This window comes from Drosophila busckii, chromosome X (genome assembly GCF_011750605.1).
Source record: "Drosophila busckii strain San Diego stock center, stock number 13000-0081.31 chromosome X, ASM1175060v1, whole genome shotgun sequence".
In the NCBI taxonomy this organism is placed as follows: Eukaryota; Metazoa; Arthropoda; class Insecta; order Diptera; family Drosophilidae; genus Drosophila; species Drosophila busckii.
This window is the reverse complement of record NC_046608.1, coordinates 16304482-16318588: the sequence shown is the minus strand read 5'-3', so window position 1 is coordinate 16318588 and position 14107 is coordinate 16304482. Positions and strand designations below refer to the sequence as shown.

Below are 14107 nucleotides of genomic sequence, written 5' to 3'. Positions count from 1 at the left end.
ATTGCCAATTGTCAATATTGATTATTTATTGCTTAATTTAATTTTTTTATCTCTAATTTCAAATTTGTGGTGTATATATTTGTTTATTTTTATATTTATTTTATTATTTATTATTTTTATTTTGGCAACTTGCATCAATTTTGATATATTTTTAATGAAGATTATTGGGCCGCAATAAATTTATAATTAGCTTAAATTGCTACTCTGACGGTTTTGAATTTTGCAACTTAGTATTTAATAATATTAATAATTTATATAAACGAATAAATGAATTTAGATATTTGTTACACTAAATTGTCAATTTTTGTGACAAATTCATTAAGAGTTCTAACTTTAAACTATATTTTGCACCACTGTGCGCTTGTTTGTCTGCTGGCCCAATGGGGGGAAAGTGAGCAGCAGGGCTACCTTATTTGCCTGAAATAAGAAGTAGCGACCTTTTGCATCCACGACGATATTTTAATATACAAAATATCAAATAGTCCTAACACACACACACATATGCGAGTCGTTGATGTCGTTTGGTCATGTGATGTTGGACGTTGTAAGAGGCAGCAACTGTTTGTTAAAAAAGAAGGGATGAGGGGGTGGGGAGGGTCGGTAGGTTGGCTTGACTTTGAGTACGGCACGTGGGCTGCTTTTTGGTTGCCCAGCGCGTGGGCGTGGGCGCGTCTTTTTGGTCGCCAGAGTATCCAATTCAAGAAAATTTTGCAAACCAACCAAGCGGAATTGGCAAGGACGAGACTGCGAACTGAGAACTGAGAACTGAGAACTGAGAACTGAGCACAGTGAGCAGCAAGCAAACTGAGCACTAAGGCTTAAGCAATGCAAACGGCAACGGAGCAACGTTGACTTCTAGCCCAGGCCTGGGCTGGCTGCTTCGCTTGGGCTTGGGCTTGGGCATGCTGCGGACTTGGTAGCGCCTTTTTTCATTTCCTTTTCCGTTGGCAGGCGGCGCGCAACGAAGCGCATCAACAAGCAACAAGGCAAGCCCACCTCAACTCACGCCCCCCGCACCATCCCACACACCCATCCACCCACAAACTGAAAATACCAAAACCAATCCAATGCCACACACACACACACACACATGTGAGCAAAGGGCGTACGCAAAAATGAACCCCGGGCGCCACCAGACGACGGCTCGACCAAAAAACCCAAAATGCCACCCACCCCACCCACGCCCAGGCCAACTCCATATAAAAAAATATACGGCCCCAACTCCGGGCTCTAACCCCAGCTTCACTGCAGGTGGCACAACAGACGTTGGAAACCTGCGCGCTCCGCTGGTGGTTGCCATATTCAAATTACACTGAACAAAAAATATTAACCAAAATTGCAAATATATTTTATTAAAAAAAAAAAACACTTTATTAATACTACAGCTACTTTATTTCAAAGCTGTTAGTTTTTATATTAAATTGCAGTAATTTTTTAATAGTAAATCTATATATTTTTAGTATGTTTTAAATACTAAAGCAATGTTTAAAATCTAAAGTTAATATTTCTTATTTCATTTCAATAAAAATGTTGTTATCTTGTGCCGAAAGTTTTCTTTTCGTTGAAATAAAATATTAACATTACTTTAAAAATACTTTAATTTTATCTTTTTAAAATATAAATTTAAATTTAATAATTTTCACAATAAGTTTCACATTTTTTTCCAATTAATTTTTGATATTTTTAATATACAATCTGAAATTTTATAATTTTATAATAAATTTTCTGTTTTTGCAATGTATTTTTGATTGATTGCACTCTGTTTTTAAATATTATGCAACTATTATTTATTATTTTAACAAAAAAATTAAAAGCAAAAATCTGTTAATTTCTTATTCTTATTCTTATATTTATTTTTTTTCTGTCACAATTTTTTGTTTACTCAAAACTTTTATTTGCAATCCATGCTAAATTATTATTATAATTTACCTTTCTTTCTCTCAGTGCATATTTGTGTGTGTCGCTGCCTCGTTTACAGCTTTTCCATTTGCATTAGGGCGACTTAGTTCGACCGTATTCAATGCTCTTCAGACGACGACGTTCGACTCGCCTTCTTGACCAGCTCCCATCTCTAGCTGCAGACCCAAGAGCTATCCATCTATAATGTCAGGCAGTCAATCAGACTCTCGCTGGCTTGCCACATTTCCTGATTTACGCCCAAAAGGTAACCTTATGTTTACCCATAGTTTCCCCACTCCCACTCGCCTCCAATTCTCAACCTTCAACTTATTTTTTGGGCTGTTTGTATTGTTGTGGGCAGCAGAGCACACAGATTTATGCGTGTGTGTGTGTAACTTTGAGCTTAGTCTAAATGTATAGACATGGCTCAAATCCTCTGCTCGATAATAATGTGTGCGCATTTGATTTGGTCAGCGGCCATAAATGTTGCTTAAGCTTGAAAAATATTAATGTAATAAATGCAGTTTGTAAGCTTAGAAGAGTTTTATTTCATTTACATGATTTATAATATTTATTGAAAGTGCTTAGAAACAGATATTTTAAAGTATTAGCAGTGTTCAGTATTTGGAATTGATGCTTGAATTTTGTGCATAAACATTTGATGATGATTAAGTGTAGCAATTGTTTTCCTTAATTTGAATAGACTGTTATAATTCTTGTTTTTTTTTAGCTTGAAGGCCTCAGTTGTTCTGGCTGCATTATTGTAATATAGAATTAATTATAAGTAACAATTAAAAATAAATAATAAATAACTAAATTATTGTTTTGTTGTTGCTTGAAAACTGCAACATTTAAAAATTAAATATCTAATTTTGAATATTCTACAGACAGTTCTGTATGAAAATATAATTTTTATGTAATTCTAGAGTGAAATTCTATTAATTCGAACTTAAAACCAATTGAAATACATTTATTTTCTATATTATTTTTATAGCATCTTATATATAAACCAAAACCCTTTAAAACATTTCTCATTAGAAACTAGAAGAAGGCTATCAATTTATATTTATAATTTGATTTCTATTATATTAATACAATTAATTCAAAAGCAAAATCATTTTTTCATAATTTTCTCAGTTGTTTTCTGTTTATTACAATGCTATTTTGTTTTACAAATTTCTAAGCTTTCAATTTAATAATTTGTAACTCAATATAAAGCTTACTAAAGTTTCTAAAATCTTTGAAATATATTACAGCTCTGAGAGAACTGTCCGTGATTTTCTGCTTTAGCAAGCTTTGAATTTATGAATTTTTAACTAAAGATCTCAATCAATCAATTTTATAAAATAATTTTCAAAGCTTTTGCTTTGCTATTTGAATATTTCGTGTCTTAAGCTAATTATTTAAAAACGCTGCGTAGTTCTATTTATTTTTTTAGTATTTCTAACTCTAATTGTGTTTTAATTTTTGTTGTTATTTTATTTTTTGTAATTTTGTTATCTGTTGCGCAAAGTTTTCTGTGCTTTTGAAAAAGTTGTAAGCTGCTGTGGCTTTTGTGTGTATGTGTGTGTGTGTGTTAGCCCTTTGATAAACCATTGGGTACGTATCTGTATTAAATTGGGTGCTTGGTGTGGAAGCTGCTTGGAGCTCTAAATCGATGCGTATTGTTCTAAGCGTTGCTGGCAGAGAATAGAATCAGGTGACCATAAAGCGAACGTAATGGACTTCTGGCATGTGCAGAAGAAGAAGCAGCAGCAGCATGAAAGAAAGAAAGACAGAAAGAAAAAATAACAAGGAAGCAGAAACAACAAAGGAAATCGCCAACTTGCATTTATTGCGAGGCAACTCGCGCTAAGTGTTAGTATGTGTGTGTGTGTGTGTGTGTCTATGAAGAGGCGCGCGTGGGGAGCGGGTTGGTGGTGGGTGGGAGTATGGGTGACAAGGCCACATTTGGCTGCCAATCGCTTGTCGTTGAGCTCAGCTTGACGCTTCTTTGGGGAAGACAATATGCGTTGATATGATGCGTGGCCCATTGCTGTCTGTCTGTGTATGTGTGTGTGAGTTCGTATGTGTGTGCGTGTGTATATTGCTCAGGTTGTTTTTAGAGCGCGTCCAAACGCCTGCCTTGTTGTTGTTTTGACAACATGCGACCAGCAGGCAGCCCCCACCCCCCACCACACACACACACACACGCAAGAAAAGCAAAAAAAAAATACACACACACATGTAGCTGTCTATGTATGTGTTTGTTCCTTGGCGTTGCGCAAGGGCAAAAAATATTTAACAGGAAGAAACCAATAAAACCTAATGATATGAAAAAAATGCAATTTTCTGAAACTCAACCAAGACGCACACACACACACACACACACGTGGAACAATATATATATGTGTGTGTGTGGCATGTGGCATGAAGCACGCTGCTTAGGCTCCGTTTATGCAGTAAACAATAGCGAGCAAAAATTTGTAGAAATTATTTTAAAGCGCTAACTTCATTTTGAAGTTTCAAAATAAAAAATCGCATATTTCTTATAAAGCTGTCAAAATTATTATATTTTGAATATAAATATGTATATATAAATATTTCGAATATAAATAAATATAAATATTCTAACTAATTAATATTGTATCTCTTAAAAAAAATATTATATAAGTTAAATATTGAATTTATGAGTTGTATTTAAATAAAATTGTTGCTTAACAACATTAGTTTGCGTTTTTTTTATAAATAATATATATTTATTTTTTTGTAGTAGAAACATTTTAATTGCAATTATTTATTAGTATATTTTTTAATATTTTATTGCTTTAGTATAAGCTTTAATTTTTGTTCATATTTTATTTTATAGGCAATTAAATTTAGCTGCTATTAAAATTCTGCGCATTAAGTTTTGGCATACTTTTTGTAATACAAAATTTAGTGTAAAATATTAAAAAAACTGGTAAAACATTTTTGGATAAATTTAAAAAAAAAATGCTGAGGTAGATAAAATTTGAATAAAAATATTTTTACGGTAGCAAATCTTTTTTAAAATATTTAAATGCTACAAAACAATTTAATTTATAAAAATACAAAAAAAAAGAACAATTTGTTTTGCAATAAAATGAATATTTGTTAACTCCACACGCCCCCAGCCCCAGCCCATGGCTTGTTTCTATAACGAAAATTGACAACATATTTGGCATAACATTATAGCGAACCGATGCGGACTTAGCCACGTGTAAACTTGAGCAAAAGAAAATACGTTTGATTTTACGCTTCAAAAAATCAGCAACATCAGATGTACATAGTTGATGCTGCTGCTGCTGCTGCTGCTGCTGATGATGATGATGATATTGTTGTTGTTTTTCTTATTGTTGTTGTTGTTGTCATATGTGAAGTTTTTGGCGCGCTGCGCAACATTTTTATACACAAAGAAAATAAGCAAGAAGCTGAGCAGCAGTAAGGAGACGAGAGACAGAGAGAGAGAGAGAGAGAGAGAGAGAGATAAACATGGCAGCCAACACTTGTTTCATGTCCGTCCGTTCGTTCGTTCGTTCAGTTGTCGTCCTGACAACGTCCACTGCCCAGTTGAGCGCACAAAAGAAGCGAAGCGCAGGGCAGGGCCGGGAGGCGGTAGCTAAGGGGGGTGGCTGACATGCTCGCTGCATATGACAATGTATTAACGGGCTAAAAGACAGAGGCGGTGGACTGTGGGGCGCAGGGGGGAGGCGCAGGCGATGGCAGCGACTAAGGCAACGTATGTAAGCAATTTTCCGAAGTACTTAGTCAGCAGCTTTTTAAGCAACCCCCCCAACACACGCACGCACACACACACACACGCACAGCTATTGCCCATTTTTTATTACACACACACACACACATGTGTGTGTGACCGTTATAGCCATGTCCTGTCAAATGATAAGCTAGCAACAGTTCCAATACAATTTTTTCTTTTTTTTTTTTTTGCGCATTTTATATTTATTTATTTTGCGTGTGTGTGTGTGTTGGTCGCTATGCAAATATCCTTTGCTCGCAGGATACTTTAAGCTTTTGCCACTGGCCTGCTAATTCAGTCGATGGCCATTCATTGGAAAATGTTTGATTGATGCGCTTCTCAGCCGCCCGCCCCGCCCACTTTCGTGTCTGCAGCGTTTCTGATAAGCATTAGCACCCCTTTGGCAAATTTTTACAACTGCTGCTGCCGCTGCCCTGGTTCAAGCACTGCTGCCCTGCTCTTTTTACTTTTTTCATTTTTATGATTGCAATAAATATGTATTTATATATTTATCAGTTCCACATATGACATTGACATAGTCTCAGTTTGCTCATCTGCATAAGTTGACTTTAAGCCGCTTCAGTCGGCAACAAATGTGCCTGACATTGATTAGCTGCAAAAGTATTAGAAATTATTAGAAATATTTGCATAGGGTTGCAAAATTTCTGGTTCCATTTTTACTTTTTGAAATTTCGCTATAAGCAAAAGGCTGCAAAAAGATTTTAGCAAAGTAGTGATGCAGTCAAAAAACTAAAAAGCATTTCAAGCTGACTAGCTCCTAACTGGCTACCAACTAGTTACCGTTCTACAGTTTTGCTTATTCGATCAGTAACTTACACCAGCTTTGATTTTATTTTAAACAATAAATGTAAACGCTTTACTTAATTTATAATTCTGCAATTGTTATCGATTGTTATCGTTAGTAAAGAATAATAATATTTCTAAAACAATAAAAGAATGCGCTTTACTTAATTTATAATTCATTTATAATTCGATTATTATCGTTAGTTAGAATAATACTATTAGAACTTATTTGTATTTTATCTAAGTAATTTATATATATGATATTTTAGTTTGAAATCAACGTATTTTCTTTAAATTAAAAAATTAAATAAAATAATTATCGATAACTTTTAATATTAAGCATGCCATGGCAAATGACAAAATAATATCTAGTCTGCTTTGAATTTTGAATTTCCCCAACATTTCGACACTCGCAAACAAACAACTCAAGTGAAAACAACTTCAAATATAACATTAATATATATTGCTAAATAATAAGATAACTTTTGTGTTGAGGATGAGCGAAGCCAACGAGGAAACGTCGTTTAGTCCCGACAAGTTTCTAGAAGAAATGCTAGATCGCCCCGAACTCGATATGCACAACGAAAGAGAAATTAAAATACAGGAAAATCTAATATATATGCTACTGGAACAGCCAGAGTATTATAGCAATAAACATATGGCCTTGGTAAGTTTATAAATTGTTAACTCTGTTAACTGATATATAACTGATATTGCTACACAGCTAAAGGATTATTATGATATGCTGCTGAAGAATCGGGAGAGAACTATTGATGAGCTGAACGCAAAGCGCGTGGAGACGAAGCGTCGTCTGGATGACCTCATGGAAGAGTTTACGGACATGCAGCTGAACTTATAACAGAGCTCGAGCTAGATTCAAATAGATTTAAAGCAAAATTCAGATGAACAGAAAATAAATTTAAACTGCAAAGAAAATTAAAGAAATATCACAAAATAATAATAACAAAAAAAGTGTTTGAAATATTTCAAAAGCTGAAAGCACAAAATTAAATTATTTTATATGTATAATTAATATAAAAATAATTTTTTATACATATTGGCTGGTATATAAAAATTAATTTTTAATAATAATATAAAAATTAATTTTTATATTTTATTTTATTTTTTTTTTGTTATAATAAATATAAAACTAATTTTTATATACACTAGGGCTGGTAAAAAAAAATATATATATCATAAAAATTAATACTATATTATAACAATAAATTAATACACATTGACTGGTACAGTGGTGCCCAAACACTGCTTACGGCAGGGCACTTACTAATACATATGAACAAAAACACACACATATATAAATGAGAAAAAATTTAGTTATCAACTTTTGCACTGAACAAAATCATTGGCAATTTCATTTCGAATAGTTTGGGATCTCTAATTGATAGACTCATATGGAAGGGCACTGTATGTGTGAGCCTATGCCCCCTATTCACAAGTGTAAAACAAAAACAAATGGGCATGAAGTGTATATAAAAATTGTTTTTAATTTAATTTATTTTTAGCTTAATTTTATTTAATGCGCGTCACGTTTTTTTTTTGCACACTTAATTTCGTAAATAAATGTAAAGAAATTTAATGTTGATTTGCATATTATAATAAACTTTAATTTCAATTGACTGGAAAGTTTTAGTGTCAATATTAAAATCAAAAAAAAAAAAAAGAGAGTTTGCTTACAAGTGGAAAGTGTGTTGAATAATTTGTTTACAATTGAGCTAATTGTTATTATATTTGATAGAAAACAAATGATTCGTTATATCTGTTGAGAAAGTGACAAAGAATTTTTACTTGCGCTGCTTGTTGCGCTCATCCAAATTCTTAAAGTATCGGGCGGCTATAGCCAGGAAAGCGTTCTCAGCATTTTGACTAACGGCAGCGGTTCTCGAAGCGGCCAACACTTTGCCAGCGGACTCACGACGTCGCAGCGGACTGCGCTCCTGCTGCTGCTGCTGGTGCTGCGACTGCTGGTGCTTCTTCTTACGCTTCTTGCTGCTATCAGCGCCGCTGGGCCGCTTGGCATTGCGCACTCGCTTCGGATCGTGGTTGAGCCCAAAGCGTGACGATTGTATTTTCCCCATGCTGTGCTTGAATTCGCTGACGGATTTAATGGACACCTCGCTGGCCGAGAGCTTGGGCGTCCGACTGGCCCGCAGACTGCAGCTGCGCAGTCGACGCTGACGCTCGTTGATTTCGCAGACTTTACGCTCGATCAGCTGATCGAGCTTGTCCAGCTTCAGCTGTTGCAGCTTCTGCTCCAGCAGCGTGTTCACAGTCTTGTTAATGGTCTCATACATGTCCAGCTCCTTGGCATCGCCCACTGGGGACGACTCATTGCTGCTGTCCTTGTTCCTCGCCTTGTCCGCATCCTTGTGCTCGGGCCGCAGTTTCTCTAGCGCATCCTCGGTGATGAGCGCGAAACGCAATTTGGGATAACGCTTCGATTGCGTTGGTGCCATTCTGCTTGCGCTCTTCTTCTTCTTCGTCTTGGTTATTTTTTTTTTCTGTTTTGTTGTTTTCTTTAAAAATCGAATTTACGTTTGGCTTGGCTGTGTGCGTTTTTTATTATTGTTTTCAACTTAGAATTTACCAAAGAGTTTTTAATACGTAAACGAAATTTTTTTTGGGTTTTTTTGGTTTTTTTCTATTGTGTTTGTAAATTTCAAAAGGTGATTTTTAAATGGTCACAAACTCTCGGCTCAATTGAAAGCCAAGGCAATGTTTGCTTTGTTTATTATTATTTTTTGCTTCAATGCAATTATTTAGTTAGCATAGTTTAAGTTATAAATTAAATAAATTTCAATTGTATTTTTAATTAGTTTTACTTAAAATTAATTAATGCTCTACTTATTTATTTTGTTGAAATTTAATTTATAAAAATTTATTAGGCACATATTTAATTTTTTAAAATTAATTTGCACATTTAATAGTTATAAATTGAATTTCAATAAAATAAAAAAGTTAATGCTTTCAAATTAAGTTTTATTAATTGTCATAAAAAGTCAAAATTATTTGCTAATAACTAATATATTAATAAATTTAAGATTTATACAAATTGTTTATATAAAATATTTTTGAACATTAAAAGTTATGGTTAACGTTTGATAAATTTAAATAAATAAAATAAGAATAATTTTTAAATATTGTTTTTATACAATTTTTTATAAATGTTAAAGAGTAAAGAGTTCAAAAATATTGCTGCTCAAATGATGTCACTCTTTTTTGTCAGTGTACTCAACTGCTTGATAGTAATTGAGAGCGAGCGAGCGATTGAGAGAGGGACACACTTAATTGTCAGAGCTGAGAGCCGAGCGCTCAGCTGATTGCCTTTGACTTGAGCACTTCCGTTTTATATGCATTTCTTTTATTATGTTTTTTTATTTTTTTTTGATCCATTGTTTTGGTGACATGTGACAGGCTGTACCAACCCAATATTGGCACGCCGTATGCTCTTTGTCCTTAAGGCTAAACCAACCAAATAAAAAAAAGGGGATAAAAACAATGACAAGAGCCCAAAATGCAATGAACACAAGTTCGGTGACAAGAACAGAGACAAAAGCTCTAACAACAAGTCACGTTCACAATTAATATTCAGATTTTCAATTTTTTAAAAAGAAGTACGAAAAATTATACACAAACGTGGCAAGCAATGCACTTAAATAAATTGCAGTAATAAAAAAATTAAAAGTTATAGCATATTTCATTAATTATTGCAAATTAATTTAAAATATTTATAAATATTATCAAAATAAACTTATAGTATAAATAATACATATATTTGCAAATAAAAAATAATCAAGACTTGGCATAAATATTTTAAAAAAAATGTTCAGCTACAAATTACATTAAATAAACTTTGTATTTCAATAAAATTGAAAATATTTAAAGCAAAAATTAATGCAAATTTTTAAAGTAGTAATGCTATAAAAATTACAATTAACAATTAAATATTTATGCCAAGCTCTTAGGCGTTTAAAATCAAATTTAACAGCCAAAAATAAAAGCTGCCGCTTGACTATGAAAATATAAATAAAAATGTATAAAAATGTATAAAAATATAGAAATGTTCGCTATAAAGCTGACAAGCTAATCTAATGAAATGAACTTTGAATTCTTATGCTTAACCCTTTGAAATCGAAATTAAAAAATAAAAAGCAACACTGACCTTTGTCTATAAAAAAGTTTAACAACTGCCTTGTATGAAATTTTTAGTGATTTCTTTTTATGCTGACATGGCTCACCTTTTATTTTTTTTGAAGTTTGGCCTTAAATACGGTTAGGGCTAAGGCAACTTGCAGGCTTCCCTTCTTGACATTACCGTTTGGGTCTTCGGGTTATTGTTCGCGATCTTTGCGCTGCGTCTTGTCACAAGGCACTTCGAACTGTCTTACGAGGCCGCAACCCCAAAAAAAAAAAAAAAAGAAGCAAAGGCAAAAATTGAAAAGCGACCCTTGGACAAATGAATAATGATAATTTTTCAATATTGTTACCTGAGCGTAGAGAGCGCATGGCATATGCATTGCGTTTACGGGATTAACTCGATTTAATGAAAGGGTTACGCATGCATCCCAGGACACGAACTCGTCCTGCAGCCAGATAGACATTCCAATAACGGAACAGCATACATGTTCCCATAAACGCATTTCCAGGTAGTCGCATATGCAATGAGGCTGCATAAAAGGGATGTGGGGTGGGGTGGGGTGGCTTGGCTTGGGTTGGGCAGAAGTGGTTACAAATTACGCTAAAAGCGAATTAACCCTATCGACATAGGCAAATGTGTTGCGTCACTCTCTCGATCATTTTTTTTTTTTTTAACTCAACGGGCCGTCTTATCCTTCGGCGCCCATCAGCTGTTTTGTCCTTTTTGCAGTTGCAGGCCGCAGCTCGAGTGTTTTACAGCTCAACAGCTTCGCTTACAGATCGGACGCTGCTGATCGAGTCAAGTGCCCATCGCCATTCAATTAGCCAATCAGCTTTTGTCTGCCTGCGCATTTTGCTAAAGATCTCTGACTAGATAAGATGCTAGATTAACTAAAGGTGTGTGTGATGTTGTTGTTGTTGTTTTTCTCTTTTTTATGCAGCGCGTTTTCGCTCAAGTGTCGCTTGAAGTGCCGCAAGCTGTGCTAACAATTTGAATATTGAGTGTGTGGCATGCGCTTGATTTTTAAATTAAACATTGTTTTGAGCTCATTTTATTAATGTAAAAAATTGTTGTTTTGTCTTATATATTTATGCAAAATTTTAATTATTTTTATTGACACACAAAAATTTAATTATTCAACAATAATTTATATACAAAAATTCTGCCGCAGCTTTAACTTTAATTCATGACTTTTATATTTAATTTAATTTAATGCAAGAGCTTTATATTTGTTTTGTTTTTGGGGTTTTTAGAGCTTTTGCATAGCTAAAAATGTAATTTTTTATTTAAACAGCTGCTTAAATAATTATTTTATTTTAGGTTTTATATAGTTTTCAATGTATTCTTATTTATATTTATTTAAATAGTGTGCATAGATTTGTCATCAAATGTTTATCGTTGGCTTTAAATATGGTTAAGAATACTTATAATAAGATATGAAAATATAATTTTATATTAAATTAGTTTAGTAAGCAACAAACGTTTAGAAATTTAATTATCTGGCTTTATATTTTATATTTTTTTATTCTATATTAAATTGTATTTATTCTATATTTTATTGTATTTTATTTTATTTTTATCCAAAGAACATTCAGTGTAAACTTAAAAATAATATATTTTATTTATTTCATTAGAAATATTTAGAGTTGCGTCAAGTACTTCAGCTCACTTTTTTCTAATATAAAGTTAATCTAAGCTATTGAAATCATTGAAACAATTAACAATCAAGACCAATGCTAATTTATTTATTTTTTTTAACATTTATTTTTGGCAATTTAGCCTTCAGCTTGTTTATGCTAAATGCGATTTTATGCAAAGCGCTTAGCTTTGTTTAATTATTTAATTGTCTTGGTTAAACTATTTTGATTTAATACATTTTAGCTTAAGTATTTGTTTATTTATAGCAAATAATTAAATAAATGAATGCTTTAAGCGCATGACTTTCATAGCGAGCACGCACTGTAGCTTTGACTGATAAGAAATACTTTCAACTCATCTCGCATTGTGTGTGTGTGTGTGGCAGCAACTGAATGCGTATTGAGCTATGCAACATTAAGGACTAATTGTCAGGCAAAATGCTGACGCAGCAGAAAATTGAACAGCCAAACAATGTGAAAGTGAAAACTTTGGGGTCTCTGCTGCTATAAATAAAGTGAACGGGAAATGGAAATGGGAATTGTATTTATTTTTGTTAAATAATATGGCGCAGTAATAAATGGAAAGTTGGCAGTGGGAGTTGAGCCCAATCTATGGAGTGGGAATGGGCACTGGGACTGGGTGAGTAATGGCCGCTCTGGCTGGCCATTAGGGGTGGACAATCGGGTATAAAAATATGGCCAGACGCATAAAAAGCTATAAAAAGGTGTAGCCTGTACTACGATTTCAATTTCAATTTCAATTTTAACCACTTCAGATGCCCACTCACCAACACTAACGAACCACTGGCCTCGCTCTATGTGTGTGTCTGTGTGTGTGTGTGGGGTGAGGGTGGTTTGGTCCGAACAAAGGGGTCAATTCCAGCCAACCCCTTTTTATATATATATATATATATAGCAACGTTGCCATAGATTGACTTTTATGTTGATAACTTTTGCATGTCCTTGCTCAGCGCTCGATTCTCTTTTATGTGTGTCTGTCGCTCTGTTTGTCTCTCTGTGTCCAGCGCCCGCTATACCCACCACGTTTGCTTTGCGGTGGGAGGCAGCCATTTTGAATTTGCAACACAGCCCGCTTGCCACCTTGCCACACTCGCTGCTGCTGCTGCTACTTCCAACAATTGATTTTAATAACTGCTTGGCGCTGTCCTCAGCCAAAAGCATTTTGACCAGCTCCAGACTACACTGGCGCACAGTGCTCTCTAATTATGTGCGCCGCACAGTGGAACAAGTGCTTGAAAAATCAATGCGCGCTGCGAATTATAAAATAAATACAAAATATTTATATCAATTTTTTTATTTCTACAAATACAATAATAAAAGTTTTCGTTTAAGTTTAAATACAAAATATTTATATGTATTTTTTTTTTATTATTACACATATTAATACTAATAAATAAGCGTAATGCTTTTAATATTGTTAGCATAGCGACTTTATTAATAATTTAGTTAGTGACTGTTGAGCACTAAAATTCAATGCATGAAAATTATGCAATTCTTATTTTCTTTACCTGTATATATTGCATTTTAAATATTAATACATTAAAATTGCTTCAAAACTTTTCGCTTGCAGTTTTTTAAAAGCAACAAAATTGGCATTCGAATATACATACAATTATAAATTTTATTTTAAAAGTATGTCTATACATAATAACATAATATATTTAAATTTATAATTTGAAAAATAAATATATGGCGTATTAAATATTTATGCTACAAATTAAATTGGAAAAATAAATGTATGGCATATTAATATTTATGCTAAAAAATATTTGCCGAATTAATAAAATAGTTTGCATATTTTTGATTTAAAGTTAGAATATGTGAATTTATTAA

General features: G+C 33.3%; 2 protein-coding genes across 2 annotated transcripts; one reads left to right on the top strand and one right to left on the bottom strand.

Moving 5' to 3' along the window:
• Positions 1–6876: 6876 nt before the first annotated feature.
• LOC108606174 (maker273) lies at positions 6877–7406 on the top strand. Its single transcript, XM_017996025.1, has 2 exons — positions 6877–7127; positions 7185–7406. Exons 1-2 carry the CDS (start codon positions 6957–6959, stop codon positions 7317–7319), a joined length of 306 nt encoding a protein of 101 aa, XP_017851514.1. The 5' UTR covers positions 6877–6956; the 3' UTR covers positions 7320–7406.
• A 753-nt stretch (positions 7407–8159) lies between these two features.
• On the bottom strand, positions 8160–9134 carry LOC108605994. The gene has a single exon (XM_017995817.1). It carries the CDS (start codon positions 8932–8934, stop codon positions 8263–8265), a length of 672 nt encoding a protein of 223 aa, XP_017851306.1. The 5' UTR covers positions 8935–9134; the 3' UTR covers positions 8160–8262.
• Between the last annotated feature and the right edge of the window lie 4973 nt (positions 9135–14107).

What these genes read in the sequence shown, in the direction of transcription:
- LOC108606174 (XM_017996025.1), top strand. Translation starts at nt 6,957, where the DNA reads ATGAGCGAAGCCAACGAGGAAACGTCGTTTAGTCCCGACAAGTTTCTA. An exon ending in GCAATAAACATATGGCCTTG is followed by an intron (nt 7,128 to 7,184) that starts GTAAGTTTATAA and finishes ATTGCTACACAG; the next exon opens with CTAAAGGATTATTATGATAT.
- LOC108605994 (XM_017995817.1), bottom strand. Translation starts at nt 8,934, where the DNA reads ATGGCACCAACGCAATCGAAGCGTTATCCCAAATTGCGTTTCGCGCTC.